General features: G+C 39.6%; 1 protein-coding gene across 2 annotated transcripts in view; it reads left to right on the top strand.

The window, feature by feature from the left end:
• The first annotated feature begins 1,887 nt into the window (after positions 1-1,887).
• The window catches only part of LOC102830306 (spermatogenesis-associated protein 6-like), a 139,462-nt gene continuing 123,333 nt past the window's right edge, over positions 1,888-18,016 (top strand). Inside the window, exons 1-3 of one of the 2 annotated variants that reach the window (XM_006839739.1) lie at positions 1,888-2,097; positions 12,910-13,047; positions 14,006-14,054. In XM_006839739.1, coding sequence (XP_006839802.1) covers positions 2,047-2,097; positions 12,910-13,047; positions 14,006-14,054 — 238 coding nt within the window. In that variant the 5' untranslated portion in view covers positions 1,888-2,046. The remainder of the gene's footprint in view (positions 2,098-12,909; positions 13,048-14,005; positions 14,055-18,016) is intronic. The other variant, XM_006839740.1, reaches the window with a different exon arrangement.

The following is an 18,016-nucleotide window of genomic DNA, read 5'->3' as shown; positions in this document are numbered from 1 at the left end:
AACTGACTGAACAGCACCTAAAAATAATGTGATTATTTGGTTGTATTGTATGTTAAACAAATTTGTACCCTTGTTATTGATGGTAGTAGTGGTGGTGGTTGTGTGCCACCGAGTCAGTTCCAACTCATTGCAATCTTATTTATATGGGGTTTCCAAGGCTGTAAATTTTTATGGGAACAGAAAGCCTCATCTTTCTCCTGAGGAATGACTGATAGATTTGAACTACTGACCTTGCAGTTGGTAGCCCAGCTTGTAACACACTAAGATACCATGGTTCCTTTTGTTATTGATAGTATTAAAATAATACACAAAAGAAGAATGAGGGGCAATATTTGATATGATAGGGATCAAATAGGTCAAATTTAGGTGTAAATTTCTTCTCTGCAACATACTATCTGTGTGACCTGGGCAAGTTAATTTACTTTGAGCCCACTTTCTCATCAATTAAGAGAGAATACAAACACTGATCTTGTAGAGTTGTGTGACGTATCAAATTATCTATATAAAGATACTGGTACAATGTCTAGTATTCAATAGTGTCATGAATGGATACTATGGTTATTATTATTGTCAAAATTTTATTACTAATGAAGGTATTGATTTTGCTGGAAATTATTGCCTGATAAAGATTGAGCATGAATGAAAGATAAGTAAGGTCTTTAAAAATGCCTCTGGCCTTGCTATCATTTGGATGGAGCATCTGAGCTACAATTCTCACTTCAGAAATGCAAGTCAACTATATAAAAGAAAACAAATACTCCAATTTAGTCTCTCACAGTATTTATCAAATGAGGTTGGATTTCTGGGAAAGAACTTACATTTTTTATTACACTTATTTCTCATAAAATTTCATAGAGGATAAAAGGAGGGGAAGTACAAAGTAGGACTATTTCTGCTTTATCTGCTGCCCAGGATCATAAATCTTCTGGCTATCATTAATTATAGTGATGCATTCATGATGCTGTCATTCAGGCCTATTAGAACTTTCACCAAAAATGTAATTATTTAAGATGAATACTCTTAAATGTTTTAGCACAGCTCTGTAAGTGTAAAAGTGATTTTTAAAGTCACGGGCTTGGACATGTTAGGGTCTTTCTTTTTAATCCTTATCCACACCCTTCACTTTTGGGTGTGTTGACCGCCAGGCAATCTGCATTAGATGCATACACAGGGAAATCAGGGAATCTGGTTGGTAAAGGGACTCAGAATAGGAAAATAGGAAGAGGAACGTGATGATCTGATCCAAGCCTCTCTTTGAGGGTCCAGTCCTGGCTCTGCCTTTGACTTGGGCAACTCTCCTCTCAGCTACCTCATTTCATCTTTGTCCCTGCCCCTCTCTGCTCCCCCACTTCAGGTTGAGTTTGTAATCTGTAGCGTGAAATCGGAATATTGTTAAGTGCCATCGAGTCGGTTCCGACTCACAGCGACCCTGTATAGGGTTTCCGAGGAGCAGCTGGCAGGTTTGAAACGCCAACCTTTTGGTTCGCAGTCCAGTCCTGATCTTACAGCGCAGAGGAAAACGAATCATTATTATTGTTATTTAGTTGGGGAAACTGAGGCCACAGAGGGACGCCATTAGTCCAAGGTGCCGTCTCCACAGTTGGAACTCAGGGTTCCTGAGTCCAACTTCCTGACCTATTTACTGTCTCAGTATACAAAGTTATTTTGTTCTTTATATGGTTTTGGGCCACTAGCTTGACGTCACAGATACACTGCCCCGCCCCCGCCTCTCGACGTCGGCAGGCCAGCCTCCTCGGGAAGCCCCGCCCTGCTCCTTCGTTCGCAGAGCCCCGCCTCCAGCCGCTCACCCTCGCCCTGCCTCTCTTCCGGCCCCTCCCCGCCTGGCTGCCATGACAACGGGTCCGCGCCCTACGCACAGCTGCTGCTCCGGCGGGACCCAGGCTGGACCGCGGGCCCCGGCCTGGGGGCCACTGCTGCCACCGCCGCCGTCACCTCGTGTCCTCCCCGTCTCTGCCTTGTCCCATATCTCCCCGCCTTGCTCGGGCCCGTGGCCGGGGTCCCTCCCCGCCGCCCCATCTCGCCCGGATGCCAAAGGTGAAGGCGCTGCAATGCGCCCTGGCGCTGGAGATCCGCTCTGTGAGTACCAAAGGCGCCCCGCCAACTTTCCTGGATCCCTCAGGGGTTCCTCTGTCTGTTCACTTCCGAGAACACCGAATCACCTTTGAGTCATCACCAGGGAGCTGTGACTCCCCCCCCCCCCCCCTGTCATCTTGGTCTTGCCCCTCTCGGAGTCATAAACGTCCTCCTACACTACTACTCTGGTAGCGTAGTGGTTACTAATCGGGCTGCGGACTGCAAGGTCAGTAGTTCGAAACTACCAGCTGTTCCGCGTGAGAAAGATGAGACGTTCTGCTTCCGTAAAGATTTACAACCTCGGAAACCCTGTACAGGGTCACTATGAGTCGGAACCGACTCCACGGCACACAGCCACTACCATTCCCAGGTCTGCCCCCTTACATCAACTTTTCTTCTTACTAACTTCTAGTTTGAGTTCATTGTAGCCAAAGAAGTTCCTCTTATTAACTTCAATTTTTCAATGAATATGACTCAAAAGACCTCTTCTGTGCCCCGTTTTCGCAGTGAAAGAGCATTGCTGTATCCCCGCCCTGTCTTCTGTAGGAGGGCATCACCTCCTAAATGACTGCAGGCAGGTATCTTCAGATAAATTTCCAAGTTTCTAATTAGTGAGATGTCTTTACTATCAGTCTTGAATGTAAAATTCCACACCTCAACAACTGAAATGTGTTATTACAAAAAGTACAGGATCTGTCTGCAGGCACTGATCTACAAGTAGTTTAGAATCTGAGTTCCTCTTTCAATTCCGTTTCAAGGCTCCCAACTCCTGAAAGGAGTCCTGGTGTGGTGCTGTGGGTTAATGCACTGGACTGCAAAGTGGCTTTGAATCGCAAGGTCGGCAGTTCTAGCTTACCAGCTGCTCCTTGGAAACCCTATACAGGGCCGCTATGGGTTGGAACCCATTTGAAGATACTTAACAACTCCTTAAATCCTCTTAACATCTCAACCCAGTTTCCTGGAGGGCTGGGGGATGAGGGGGCTTGTCTGGGGGTACATACTCTTACACCATTCTGCTGGCTGCTGCAGGAAGCCACTTTCTCTGTTCCTAAACACCTTGCCAGCAAGGTTTTCTCCCAAATAACCCATGCTTGCAGCGTCCCCTATTTACTCATGTTAGAATGAGGCTGCCTTAACACCAAACTTAAACTTCCAAGGAAGTCACAGGATTGTTTCAGTCTTTTGTTAGGTCTTAATATGGTGCTGTGGGTTAATGCGCCAGACTGTATAAAGCCCTTTGAACTGCAAGGCCATGTGAGCTGCAAGGTCAGTGGTTCAAGCTCACCAGCGGCGGCTCCTCAAAACCCTATACAGGGTTGCTATGGGTTGGAACCGATTTGACTGCACTTAACAACAACAACATCAAAGACAATTGAGAGAAGACTTGGTGGGGTTCCAGTGTGAGGAGGATAAAAAAGTTCTGGGACTCTCGGTTTTTGTTTGTTCTTTAAACCTGCAAAGATTTTACTCACTGCTGTGACAGAAACTCTATAGCTCCGAGTTGTAAACGTTTTTTGTGTCTCCCCGCCCCACCCCCCACCCCATCTCTTTGGCAACTTTGTAAAGTAAGAATAGTTCAGTAAAAGAACAAAGGCACTTGTACTTCCTAAACCCCTGGCCTGGGGCAGCATTAGACTTTGTCATTGGTTTCTTTCTCCTCTGCTAGCCAATGGCGTTTAGCAGTTAGCGAGTGCAGCTGCCTGAGAGGCTGCCTGCTGCAGTCTTCCGTCTTCTGCCAATACAAACCTAAGGAAGTACCTTGTCATCTCACTGCCCTTTCTCTTCAGCGTTAGTTGTCCTGCACACAATGAATGGTTGTTTAAGTGAGCTTTGTTATTCACCAAAAGCTGGAGAAAAATATGCAGGTGGAAAGATGGAGAAAATATGCAGGTGGAAAGATGTCTATTTATTTATCTGCTACAAACATTTGGGTTGCAGAATTTTATAGTCAAATAGATCTTAGAAAAAAATCTTTCTGTTGTTAAGTGCCATCGATTTGACCCATAGTGACCCTATATAGGGTTTCTGAGGAGCAGCTGGTGAGCTTGAACAACAGACCTTGCAGTTCAGATGGCTTTGCAGTCTGACGCATTAACCTACAGCGCCACACCAGGACTCCTTTGATTTAATTTTTTATATTTACGTAGACTCAAAAATATATAAATACAATAAAAGGAATCTTGTTTTCAGCCCTGTGTGCTCAGCCCTTTTCCCCACATATGTCCATCTGCTGTATTATTGTTAAGTGCCATCAAGTCTGTACCTTCTCATAGTGACCTTGGATAGAGTTTCTGAGGCTGTGAATCTTTTTGGAAATGGAAAGCCGCATCTTTCTTTCCAGGAACTGCTGGTGGGCTCTAACTGCTGACCATGTGGTTTGTAGTCCAGCATTTATCCTACAGAACCAGTACACTCCCCATCTGCTATGGTTGGTTGTGCGTTGTTGAATTGGTTCCTATTCATAGAGACCATTTGTAGGTTTCAAATCTTTACGGAAGCAGAAAGCCTCATCTTTCTCCATCCAGTGGCAGGTAGATTTCTACTGCTGACCTTGTGATTAGCAGCCCAGTAATCCACTGGTTACCAGGGTAACAATTTTTATTGGTTTCTGATTTTTTCCTCTAGTGTTTCTTTTTGTAGAATTTGTATAAGCACACATTATTATTTATCTTCCATTCTTATATAATAGGTAACATATAAACTGTTTTTTTAATGTACTTTGCTTTTTAAATTTTGTATTAATCCTGGAGATCATTTAATATCACTGTCATCTTTTCCCCCTCAACTTTTAATTATGAAAAATTTCAGACACATAAAATAGTTAGAAGAATGTTGTTATTGTTGCTATGTGGTTTTCAGTTGGTTCCGACACATAGTGATCCTGTATAGGGTTGCCAAGGAGCAGCTACTGGGTTTGAACTGCCAACCTTGAGGTTCAAACTGACCTTGTGGTCCAGTGCATTATCCTGCAGCACCACACCAGGACTCTAGTTAGAAGAATAGTATAGTGGGTAACTATAGCCCATGACCTAAATCTATTAATTTGGCTCATCTGCATATATGTATAAGGAGCCCTGGCAGTGAGGTGGTTAAAGTGCTTAGCTGCTACCTGAAAGGCCTGCAGTTTGAACTCATCAGTTACTCTGAAGAAGAAAGTTGAAGCAGTCTGCTTCCATAAGGTTTTATAGCCTTGGAAACCCTGTGAGTTGGAATCCACTTGATGGCAGTGGATATAGAGTCACTGTGAGTTAGAATCTCTGACAGTGGGTTTGGTTTCGGTCTGGGTATATGTGTAAGTGTATGTATAAAAGATTTATTTTTGTTGACAGCTTGAAACTAAATTGATAATATGCTTTACCCTGAGTACTTCAGCTTCCATCTTTTAAAAGCAAGCACTAATGTTGTTATTAAGTGCCATCAGCACCACATCTGGACTCCAAAAGCAAACTCGTTCTGTATAACTACAATACCATTATCATATCTAAGATAATTAACAATTTCCTAATAGGAGTCCTGGTGTAGTGCTGTGGGTTAATGTGCTAGACTGCAAAGTTGGTCTGAACTGCAAGGTCAGTGGTTCAAGTTCATCAGCTACTCCTCGGAAACCCTTTACAGGGTCGCTATGGGTTGAAACCGACTCCATGGCACTTAACAATGACAACAACAACAGTACATATTCAGGCTTTTCAGTTATCTCCAAAATGTCTTTTATAGTTCTTTTTTTTTAAAATATACCTTCAAATAACTTTGTTGTAATTGGTTTAGAGATAAATAAGTGCTTATATGCATTAAGTATTTCTAATATTCCCAGAAATTAGCAGAGGAAAATTTATTCTAAGTTTATTTCAATAGTAATTCAATTAATTTTTTTAAGTTTTATTGCGAACTGAGTGAAAGTTTACATGGGGGACCATCAGCTTTACATCATTGTTTCATTGCAATGATTACAATCTCTTCCTTGCATCATTGTTCAACAGTATTTGCTTCCATTCCCTCTGTTTTTTTTTTTGTTGTTGTTTGTTTGTTTGTTTGTTTTGTTGTTGTTGTTTTTTGGAGTGGGGAAGTACACAAAAACACTCAGGGATATGTAATAATTTAAAAAACCAAAGGACACATTCTGCAAGCCTGCCTCCTGGCCGCCAGCATCCAGTCCCTCTCTTTCTATGAATCCAGAGTTCTCAGCTGCACTCTCTCTCCATGTCCTCATCTCTGCCTCCATCTCTTATAGTTAATTTTTACAAACCAAAATCTTATCATGATTTTCACATTGCATTTGGTTGTTAGGCCATTTTACTTTATTTTAAATATACAATAACCCTACTTTTTCATTCCCATGGTGTTCCCAATCCCTACCCCCTTTTTTGGGGTGAATTTTGATAAATTCATACATCTGTGTAACTGATATAAGATCAAGATATAGAACATTTTCATCACCATAGGAAAGTTCCATATGCCCTTTTCAAGCCCTACCCAGAGGCAACCACTATTAGGATTTCTATTGCTGTAGATTAATTTTGCCTGTATTTGAACATCATATTAAATAGAAACCTTTGATATACAATATTTCATATCTAGCTTCTTAGCTCAGTGTAATACTTCATCTGTGTTACTGTGTGTATCAGTTTCTCCATTATTTTGAGGAGTTGTTGTTAAGTACCATTGAGTCGGTTTAGACTCAGAGCAACCCTGTATAGGGTTTCCATGGAGTGCGTGGTGAGTTTGAACAGCCTACCTTACGGTTCAAACCAACCTTGCGATCCACTGCTTATCCCACAGTGCCATACCAGGACTCCATATTGAGCAGAAGTGTTCTCTTATACGGAGGTACCACAGCATGTTCATCCATGTTTTTGTTGAGAATTTGGATTGTTTCCAGGTTTGGGTTGTCATGGATTGAGCTACTGGACACATTCATTCTTGTAAAAATCTTATTATGGACATTGCTTTTTGAAGACACGAGCTTGAGATTCTGGATTAAACAAATTTCTTTACCTTTATGTGTTTTTAATTTGTCTCCAATTCAAATAAATGAAAAATTAGAGGTTTTAGCTATGCTAAAAGAGGCTTTCTGCTCCTGTAAAGCTTTATAGCCTCAGAAACCCTATGTAGGGTAGCTATGAGTCGAACCTGACTCCATGGCACATCACCACCAACACCTGTTAAAAGTGTGGTACAGTTTTCTTCTTTCACCTTTCCGCTGCATTTATTTTTTTGTTGCAAGCTCATATATTTAGCACTGTAGTAATATGAGTATAAAAGTATGAGTCTGAGTATTAAAAAAAAATGTAAGCATGAAAAGTTTTGCTTTTTCAGATATATTTTCTATAGATGACTGTGCTGCCCAGGAGAGCCAATATGACTTGAGAGATATGCATTACTGGGAGGAAAGTGGGACTTCTCAATGCTATCAGTTTCTAAAGAGCAGCAAGCAAAAGAATTATATTCTCTATTGCTTATATTTTTAATATCTTAAAAATCTAATCTGTAAAATTTTATATATGAAAAAGTATAATTGGTATCTGTAATCACTACTATCATTTTACTATTCAATATTTCAACTTTTATGAAACTAGTTGGGAAAAAGAGGAAAGAGGACATTGGGGCTGCTGCTAAGTGCCAGCTTTAATGGTTTATTTGTTGTTGTTAAGTGCTATGGAGTGGATTCCATCTTACAGTGACCAGGTGGAGGCTTTCCAAGGAGCAGCTGATGGGTTTGAAACATTGACCTTGAGGTTGGCAGTCCACTGCTTATCTTACAATGCCATGCCAGAACTCCTTAGTGGTTTATTGTTAAGTGCTGTTGAGTCGGTTCTGACTTATAGCAACCCTATATAGGCTTTCCTGGGAACAGCTGGTGAGTTTGAACTGCTGACCTTGTGGTTTGTAGTCCAATGCTGATCCTTTAGCGCCACACCAGGACTCCATTGTTGTTGTTGTTGTTAAGTGCCATTGCAGTCAGTTCCAACTCATAGTGACCCTCTGTTGGGTTTCCCAGGAGCGGCTGGTGAATTTGAACCACCAACTTTGTGGTTTGAACTGACGTTGCAGTCTGACGCGTTATCCCACAGTGCCACACCAGGACTCCATTATTGTTGTTGTTAGATATCTTTGAGGCAGTACTGACTCATAGTGACCCTATGCACAGCAGAACGAAACACTGCCTGATCCTGGGCAAACCTCATTATCCTTGCCACGCTTCAACCCATTGGTGCTGCCACGTTGCCAATCCATCTTGCTGGGGGTCTTCCTCTTTTTCCCTGACCTTCCACCTTATCAAACATGATATCCTTCTCCAGCAACTGGTCCTTCCTGACACTGTGTCCAAAGTATGAGAGATGAAGTTTGGCCATCTTGACCTCCAAGGAGCACTTTGGCTGCACTTCTTCTAACACAGATCTGTTGGTTCTTTTGGCAGCTGGTAGCACTTTCAATATTCTCCTCCAACACCATAACTCAAAAGCATCAATTCTTCTACGGTCTTCCTTATTCACTGTCCAGCTTTCACATGTATATGAGGTTATTGAAAATGCCATGGCTTGTGTCAGGAATCCATAGTGGAATATAATTCCAAATTTTTCTTTTCTTCACTTCTGAGTCCTGGTGTGGCATTGCAAGTTAATACGCTGGATGCAAAGTCTGTTTGAATTGCAAGGTGGGTGGTTCAAGCTTACCAACTATTCCTTGGAAACCCTGTACAGGGTCTCTATCAGTAGAAACTGACTTGACGGCACTTAACAACAACAACAACAACAACAACAAAATCTTCACTAAAGCATTCAAATTATTTGTAACATTGGTGTAAACAGATCTAGGTTCTTTTTAAATCTCTACTCATCTGAATATCTATCTTTTTGACTCTTGTCCAGGTTCCTGTGAAGTGAGTAGTTACTCATAGTTACACTATAGCTGGTGATACATTTCCCTGGGATACAAACTTTAAAAATTTAACTATGAACTGCTTCAAACTGAAAGTAAAAGAAAAAGACAAGAAATGTATAAGGAACACTGGGCCCTCCTACTTTAATTTAACAAATGAAGAAATTTAAATATTATCTGCAGATTTTTGTTTTTAAGAAATAAAATGTAGCATACAGTGGAGGTCCTCTGTAGTCCTTCCACCCTTCTCAGAGGTAACCAGTGTCTTGTAGTTGAAATATGTTCTTTGTATTCAGGTTACTGCACTTTTGCTACATATTCACACATGTCTTTGTACTATTATTTTGCTTGTTTAAAATTTTTACATTGTATCATACTATAGGAGTCCTGGTGTGACCCTGTGGATTAATGTACCCGACTGCAAAATCAGTTTGAACTGCAAGGTCGGCGGTCCAGGCTCACCAGTTGCTCCTTGGAGACCCTATACAGGGCTGCTGATTGACCCAACGACACTTAACAACAACAATCATTAAGTACCCTTCTGCAACTGTGTTTTCAATTGAACTATTTTTGAGATTATCAATGGTAAGGAGCTCTGGTAGCATAGTGGTTATGAATCGGGCTGCGAACCTTAAGGTCAGCAGTTTGAAACCACCAGCTGTTCTGTGGGAGAAAAATGAGGCTTCCTGCTCCCGTAAAGATTTACATCCCCGGAAACCCTGTACAGGGTTGCTATGAATCAGAACTGACTCCACAGCACATAACCACCACCAATGCTTACAGATAAATTTATTTTCTTAATACCTTTGTAATCCTTTATATTTGTATGATGGTGGTGGTGGTGTGCCAGGGAGTAGGTTCCGAATCATAGTGACCTTGCATATGGTTTCTAAGGCTTTAAATCTTTAGGAGAGCAGAAAGCCTCATCTTTCTGTTGGTGGAATGGCTGGTAGCGTTAAACTGCTTACTTTGATGTTAGCTGTCAGACTTGTAACCACTACGCTACCAGAGCTCCTTTGCTTTTGTATGATAGAATAATATATTTTTTCTAACTTTCCTATTGGTGGTGCTCCACCATTTGTCTGTCAGTTTGTTGTACTGTGGTGGCTTGCATGTTGCTGTGATTCTGGAAGCTATGCCACCAGCATTTTAAATACCATCAGGGTCACCCATTGTGGACAGGTTTCAGCTGAGTTTCCAGATGGAGACAGACTAGAAAGAAAGAGAGACAGACTAATTCCAAATATTTAGTTACTGAAAACTTTATGAAGTGCATTGGCACACTGCTAACACCAGAATATTGAATACTGAAACTTGATGAAGAGCACCAGAATATCGTCAGCTAGAGTACTGGAAGATGAGCCCCTTCTGGCTCTCTATCTGACAACATCCTCGTCAAAATATGGCAGGGGAAGAGGTGCCTCCTCACAGTACAGTTGACTGTGATGACCAAATGGAGTAAAGCCTTTGGGGCCTTCATTTGCTTATAGGACACAACTCAAAATGATGAGAAAAAGCTATAAACATCTATTAATAATGGGAATATGTAATGTATGAAATATGAATCTAGGAAAATTGGAAATTGTCAGAAATGAAATAGAACTAATAAACAGATATTGTAGGCATTAGTGAGCTGAAATGGACTGATTTTGAATTGGACAGTCACATAATTTACTATGCTGGAATGACAAACTGAAGAGGAATGGCGTTGCATTTATCATCAAAAAGGACATATCAAGATCTGTCCTGAAGTACTATGCTGTCTGTGATAGGATAATATCCATACCAGTTAATACCACACTATTATTCAAATTTATGCACCAATCACTCAAGCCAGTGATAATGAAATTAAAGAAATCTACCAATTTATTCAGTCTGAAATTGATCAAACATGCAATCAAGATGCATTGATAATTTCTAGCAATTAGAATGCAAAGGTGGGAAACAGAGGAAGAATCAGTAGTTGGGAAATATGGCCTTGGTGATAGAAATGATGGTGGAGAGTACATGATAGAATTTTGTAAGACCAATGACTTCTTTGCAGATACCTTTTTAAAACAACATAAAAGACGACCATACACAGGTACCTCACCAGATGGAATACAAATTGACTACATCTGTGGAAGGAGATGGTGGAAAAGCTCCATACCATCAGCCAAAATAAGACCAGGGGCAGACTGTGGAATAGACCTTCAGTTGCTCATATGCAGGTTCAAAACAAAGCTGAAAGAAATTAAAGGAAGTCCACAAGAGCCAAAATATGACCTTGAACATTATCCCACTTGAATTCAGAGATCATCTGAAGAACAGATTTGATACATTAGACACTAAAGACCAAAGACCGGAAGTTATGGATGACATCAAGAACATCATACAGAAAGAAAGCAAAAGGTCAAGAAGACAAGAAAGAAGGAATAGACCAAAATGTATGCCAGAAGAGACTCTGAAATTTGATCTCCATTGTAGAGATATGAAAGCACATGGAAGAAATGAGGAGGCAAAAAGAGCTGAACTGAAAATTTCAAAGGTCAGCCTGACAAGACAAAGTCAATATTACAACAAAATATGTGCAATGACCTGGTATTAGAAAACTAAAACAAAAATGGAAGAACAAGTTCAGCATTTCTCAAGCTGAGGGAACCGAAGAAAACAATTCAGGCTTTGACTTGCAATATTGAAGGATTCCATGGACAAAATACTGAACGATGCAGAAAGCACCAGTGAAAATGGAAGGAATATACAGAGTCACTGTACAAAATAGAAATTCTTGAAGTTAAGCCATTTTAAAAAGTATCGTGTGATAAAGAGCTAATGATACTGAAGGAAGAAGTTCAAGGTACACTGTAAGCATTGGCAATACAGCTCCAGGAAGTGATGGAATAAAATGGAAATCTTTTAACAAAATGATGCAGCACTGCAGGCACTCACTCATCTATGCCAAGAACTGACTGAAAGAAACCCATATCTGTGCCCATTCCAAAGAGAGGTGACCCAATGAGATGTGGAAATCATAGAACAATATCATTAGTATGGCATGCAAGTAAAATTTTACTAAAGATAATTAAAAAATGGCTGCACCCATACAATGACATTGTTGGAGTCCTGGTGCGGTGCTATAGGAAAAGCAGTGACTAACTGCTAACCACAAGGTCAGCAGTTCAGAACCACCAGTTGCTCCTTGAAAAACTTACACAAGGTCTCTATTAGTTGGAACTGAATCGATGGCAATTTAACAACAAAAGTATGTTGTTGCCATTAGGTATGTAACATGAAAAAACTAAGATCTTTCTTCAGTTTAAATATAGTTGTTGTTGTTAGGTGTCATTGAGTTGGTTCTGACTTAGGAATTGTATGCATAATAGAATGAAATATTGTCTAGTCCTGTGCCATCTTCACAATTGTTATGTTTGAGCCCAGTTTTATACTCAGTATGTCAGTACGTCAGTTCATCTCATTGAGAGTCTTCCTCTCTGCCCTGATCCTTTTCGTTACCCCCAAGCATGATGTTCTTCTTCAGGGACTGGTCCTTCCTGATAATGTGTCCAAAGTATGTGAGACGAAATGTTGCCATCCTTATTACAGTGTTTCATGTCTGCTGAGTGTTAATCCTCTGTGATGAAATGATGCGGAATAAGTGTATGTTAGCATTCAGCATAAAGTGGGAGCCTAAGGCCAACTGTTTAAAAACTATTAGTGTCTGTCCCAAGAGCCAGTGCTTACAGCTTCAAATATGACCCAAAGAACCAAATGGAAAATCTTCTATTTCTCAGAGGGATGCAAGTTATAACGGCATTTATCTCTGCAAATATTGGCCTCTTGTGGTTTTTATTATTAATATTATTGTGAGTATTTTTATTAGGTTAGTAGACTAGTGTTTTATCTAATGTTTGTTAGGTCAGGGAATTTGTAAAGCAGTTATGTTCATCTTATTTCTTTCAGATAACTTGTCCAGGAGTGGTGCTGAAAGATAAGGAGGACATCTATCTTAGCATCTGTGTGTTTGGCCAATACAAAAAGACACAATGTGTCCCACCCACTTTTCCATTGGTCTTCAATGCCAGAATGGTGTTTGAAAAGGTGAGTTCAAATGTCAGATTCATTATTAAGAAAGCCAAAACATGGTTCTGAATTTTTAATAAAAACCAAGAACACACATTTTTATTGCTGACTGTGTACTTTGGTTTACATCAAAATGAAAGTTGTGACTTAAACCTGGAAGCTTGAGAATAAATATGCATTGTATTTTGCATTGCATCCGTTGTCTTTTTTTCTTGATGGATCTGTTTATTTGTAAAATTGCCTTAGTGGATTTTATATAAAACACAGTGCCTTTTATATAATAACCTGGCACCTGAATAACAAAAAAACCCCAAGTCATTTACCTGTGAAAATGAAACATTTTATATTACTATGGCTTTCTTGGACTGCTAGTGTGGCACTGTAGGATCAGCACTGGACTGCAAACCATAGATAGGGTCAGCAGTTCAAACCCGCTAGCTGCTCTTCGGAAACCCTATACAGGGTTATTATGAGTCAGAACTGACTTGATGGCACTTAACAACAACAACACAACAACATGGTTTTCTTGTATTTCTTCCTGATTTTACCCTTAATATTGTCACCTTAGTTCATTATTAGAAATTATGTTTTTCACTTTTTTATTGCCTACTTTCCTCCTTCTGTTTTGGAAATAATTGCTGAGTATCTGCTCTGTATAATACAGTATTCTAGGTACTGGAGATACATGTTAAATAAGGCAAACATATTGTCTTTTTGGAAATTTCATTTGAGTAGGAAACAGACAATAATCAAGTAAACACATGAATAAAATAATTTTATATGGTGACGTATGTCATGAAAAGGATGAGGGGATGAAAAGGGCTGGAGGATTGGGTGTGTTGTCTAATTTAAAGGGTGGTCAGAGCCTAAATGATGTTTGGGAATGAGAGCAAAGAAATCCAAAGATTCCCTTACATTTACCTTCCTTGTACTTCTTCGTCCTCAACCTGCTTCCCCTTCTACCCTGCTATTCTAGGTGTTCCCTGAAGCAGTGGACCCTGGAGATGTGGTTGCGCAGCTTGAATGTAAGTTTTTAACTTTTATTTTCTGGCTTTTTCTAAGATGTTTTAGAACTTATCAGCCTTAGACATTTTAATCCTGAGCTAAATAAAAGTTAAAGGATCTAATAAGAATTAAAAAAAAAATATTGAGGCATTTTTGCACTTTTCAGAACTACAGGATACACCCAGAAAAACAAAACAAAACAAACTCATGTGCTGCAGAGAGGCTGGGGATTTTCAGTTTTATCTTTTTTGTCTGCAGAAAACAAAAAAAAATGTAATGTTTTGTAGATTTAAATGATGTGAAGTATTTGTAATAGAGAGAAGGAGATTCTTGGTGAATAGTATTTCTCCTGGCATACAATATGTCATTAACTTCAGTCAGTGTATTACAAATCAAGAGAGTAAATATTGTTGTTGTTGTTGTTAAGTGCTGATTCCAACCCACAGCAACCCTGTATAGGGTTTTTGAGGAGCAGCTGATGAGCTTGAACTGCCAACCTTGCAGTTCAAATGACTTTGTAGTCTGGCGCATTAACCCACAGCGCCATACCAGGACTCCAAGAAAGTAATAATAGAGGATTAAAATGTTGTTGTTAAGTGCTGTTGAGCCGGTTCTGACCCATAGCGACCCTATACAGGGTTTCCAAAGCTGAAAATCTTTACAGGAGCAGAAAGCCTCATCTTTCTCCTACAGAGCAACTGGTAGTTTCGAACTGCTGACCTTAAGGTTAGAAGCTCGATTCGTAACCACTATGCTACCAGAGCTCCTTAGAGGATTAAAATAGGGCACCTTAAAGCATGCATACTTTAAAAATGTTTGAATTTAGTTTGTCAATAAATTATTTGGAAGATAAATTTCTAAGACTATGGATAACAGTAAACATGTGTGTATTCTAGGAATCAACTGTTTGTTGTTGTTATGTGCCATTGAGTCGATTCTGACTCAGAGAAACCCTGTATAAAGTTTCTGAGGAGTGACTGTGAGTTTGAACCGGTGACCTTATGGTTCAAACCAACAACCTTGTGCAGTGCATTATCCTGCAGCACCACACCAGGACTCCACTATAAGAAGATGTAATCAACTATAATAAGATACAATTGTTTGTGATCATAGTAACAAAGTTGTGCGCTTGGAAATAAGTTCTTCAAGCTGTGGATATAAAATTAAAAATCTCTGTTATTCATCCCTGTGTCTAGAAAGGGGTCTGGAATCTCATCATTGGTCTAGCATTCAACTATTGCTTAAAAGACTCACAGTTGGATGTTATATTCATTGCGCCAGCACTCTTTCTTCATACATCCTACAACACCCTGGTTTCATTGGGACACTAGCAATGTAAGAAACATGGAGTCTGGCAACATGCTAAATCTGGGTATATGGGGAGGAAGAAGGAACATAATCCTTCATAAGGGAACATATAATTTAGTAACTCGCCTCCAGAGAAATCTTCATGGCCTGTGCCAATCTTGTTTTATTTTATTTTATAGTGGTTTTGTAGCATTTGACATTGTATTTTCCACTGTGGCAGATTAGCTATGTAGTAGTTTGGTGTTAGCAGCTGGTGAGCTGCCATTTAATATTTACTGAGTATCTTGTATGGTATTTGGGAGATTGTGTGCTTTAGAAAATATGAAGATAATTTCTCTCATCATTGTGAATTTATTCTATTAAATATCCATAATGTGTATTTTTTTAAAAAAAGCTTTTACTGCATTTATTTTGAAATATTGTAACTATCAGAAGATTGTTGTTGTTAAGTATCATCAAGTTGGTTCTGACTCATAGCAACCCTGTATAGGCTTTCCAAGGAGTGGCTGGTGGGTTTGAACCACCGACCTTGTGGTGCAAACTGACCTTGTGGTCCAGTGCTTATCCTGCAGTGACACTACAGGGAGCTATAAAAGGTTACTTTGTTGTTTTTAGGTTTCATTGAGCGGGTACCAACTCATAGCAACTCTAGGCACAACAGAATGAAACACTGCTCAGTTCTGCGCCAACCTCACAATTGTTGCTATGTTTGATTGAGTCTATTGCTGCTGCCATGGTGCCTATCCATCTCATTGAGGGTCTTTCTCTTTTTATCTGACCCCCTACTTTACCAAACATGATATCTTTCTCTGGGGATTGGTTCCAACTAAGTATGAGAGACGAAGTCTGACTGTCCTGGCTTCTATGGAGCATTCTGACTCTACTTCTTCCAACACAGATTGGTTTGTTCTTTTGGCAGATCATGGTACTTTCAATATTCTACTGTAACACTATAATTCAAATGCATCAATTCTTCTATGATCTTCCTTATTAACTTTTCACATACTAGGTTATTGAAAATACCATGGCTTGGATCAGGTGTACCTTAGTTTTCAAACTGATATTTTTGCTTTTCAACAGTTTAAAGAGGTCTTGTGCAGCAGATTTGCCTAATGCAATATGTTATTTGATTTCTTGACTGCTGCTTCGGTGAGTGTTGATCATTGATTGAACAAAATGAAGTCTCTGACAACTTCAATCTTTCCTCCATTTATCATGATGTTATTTATTGTTATAGTGGTGAGGATTTTTGTTTTCGTTACATTGAGATGCATGCAACCCATACCGAAGACTGTGGTCTTTGATCTTCACCATTAAGTATTTCAAGATCTCTTCAATTTCAGCAAGCAAGGTTGTATCATCTGCATATTGTAGCTTGTTAATGAGCCTTCCTCCAATCCTGATGCCACGATTTTCTTCATATTACCCAGCTTCTTGGATTATGTGTTCAGCATACAGATTGAATAAGTATGGTGAAAGAATACAACCCTGAAGTATACCTTTCCTAATTTTAAACCATTCAGTGTTCCCTTGTTCTGCTTGAACAACTGCATTTTGGTCTAAGTACAGGTTTCTCATGAGCACAAATAAGTGTTTCGGAGTACTCATTATCCACATTGTTGTCCATAGCTTGTCATGATCCACACAATTGAAAGACTTTGTGTAGTCAATAAAGCACAGGTAAACATCTTGCTGGTATTCTCTCCTTTCAGCCGAGATCCATCTGACGTTAGTAATGGTATCCCATGTTCCACATCCTCTTCTGAATCTGGCTTGAACCTCTAGAATTTCTCTGTCAATGTATGGGTGCAGCCATGTTTTAATTATCTTTAGCTAAATTTTACTATATTTATGCAAAATTAATGATATTTCCAATCTTTCCGCATTCCATTGAGTCAGCTCTCTTTGGAACGGACACAAATATGGATCTCTTCCAGTCAGTTGGCTAGGTAGCTGTCTTCCAGACTTGGAATAGATGAGTGTATACCTTAAGTGCTGCATCAGTTTGTTGAAAGATTTCAATTTGTATTCCATTTATTCCTGGGCCTTGTTCTTTGCCAGTGACTTCGGTGCACCCTGGACCTCTTCCTTCAGGATAATTGGCTCTTGATCATATGCTACATCTTGAAATGGTTGAACATTGACCATTTCTTTCTGGTATAGTGACTGTGATTTCCTGCCATTTTCTTTTGATGCTTTCTGCACCATTCAATATTTAGCCCATAGAATCCTTCAAAACCACAAGTTGAGGTTTGATTTTTTTCTTTAATTCCCTTAGTTTGAGAAATGCTGAACATGCTCTTCCCTTTTGGTTTTGTAACTTCAGGTCTCTACGCATTTCATTATATTTGACTTTGTCATCTTGAGCCGCCCTTTAAAATTTTCTATTCAGCTCTTTTACCTCTTCATTTTTTTCCATTTACTTTAGCATCTCTAGCTGGAGAGCAAGTGTCAGAGTCTCTTCTGACTTCCATTTTGGTCTTTTCCTTACTTCTTGTCTCCTTAATGACTTTTTGCTTTCTTCCTGTGTGGTGTTCTTGATGTCATCCCACAACTCTTCTGGTCTTCGGTCTTCAGTGCCTAATGTATCAAATCTGTTCATGTGGTGAGGTTCATGTGTATAGTCATCTTTTGTTTAAAAGATATATTTTTTTATGAAAAAGTCTTTCAAAAT

The sequence above is a fragment of the Chrysochloris asiatica genome, unplaced genomic scaffold (assembly GCF_000296735.1).
Source record: "Chrysochloris asiatica unplaced genomic scaffold, ChrAsi1.0 scaffold00026, whole genome shotgun sequence".
In the NCBI taxonomy this organism is placed as follows: domain Eukaryota; kingdom Metazoa; phylum Chordata; class Mammalia; order Afrosoricida; family Chrysochloridae; genus Chrysochloris; species Chrysochloris asiatica.
This window is presented reverse-complemented; position numbering and strand designations above follow the sequence as displayed.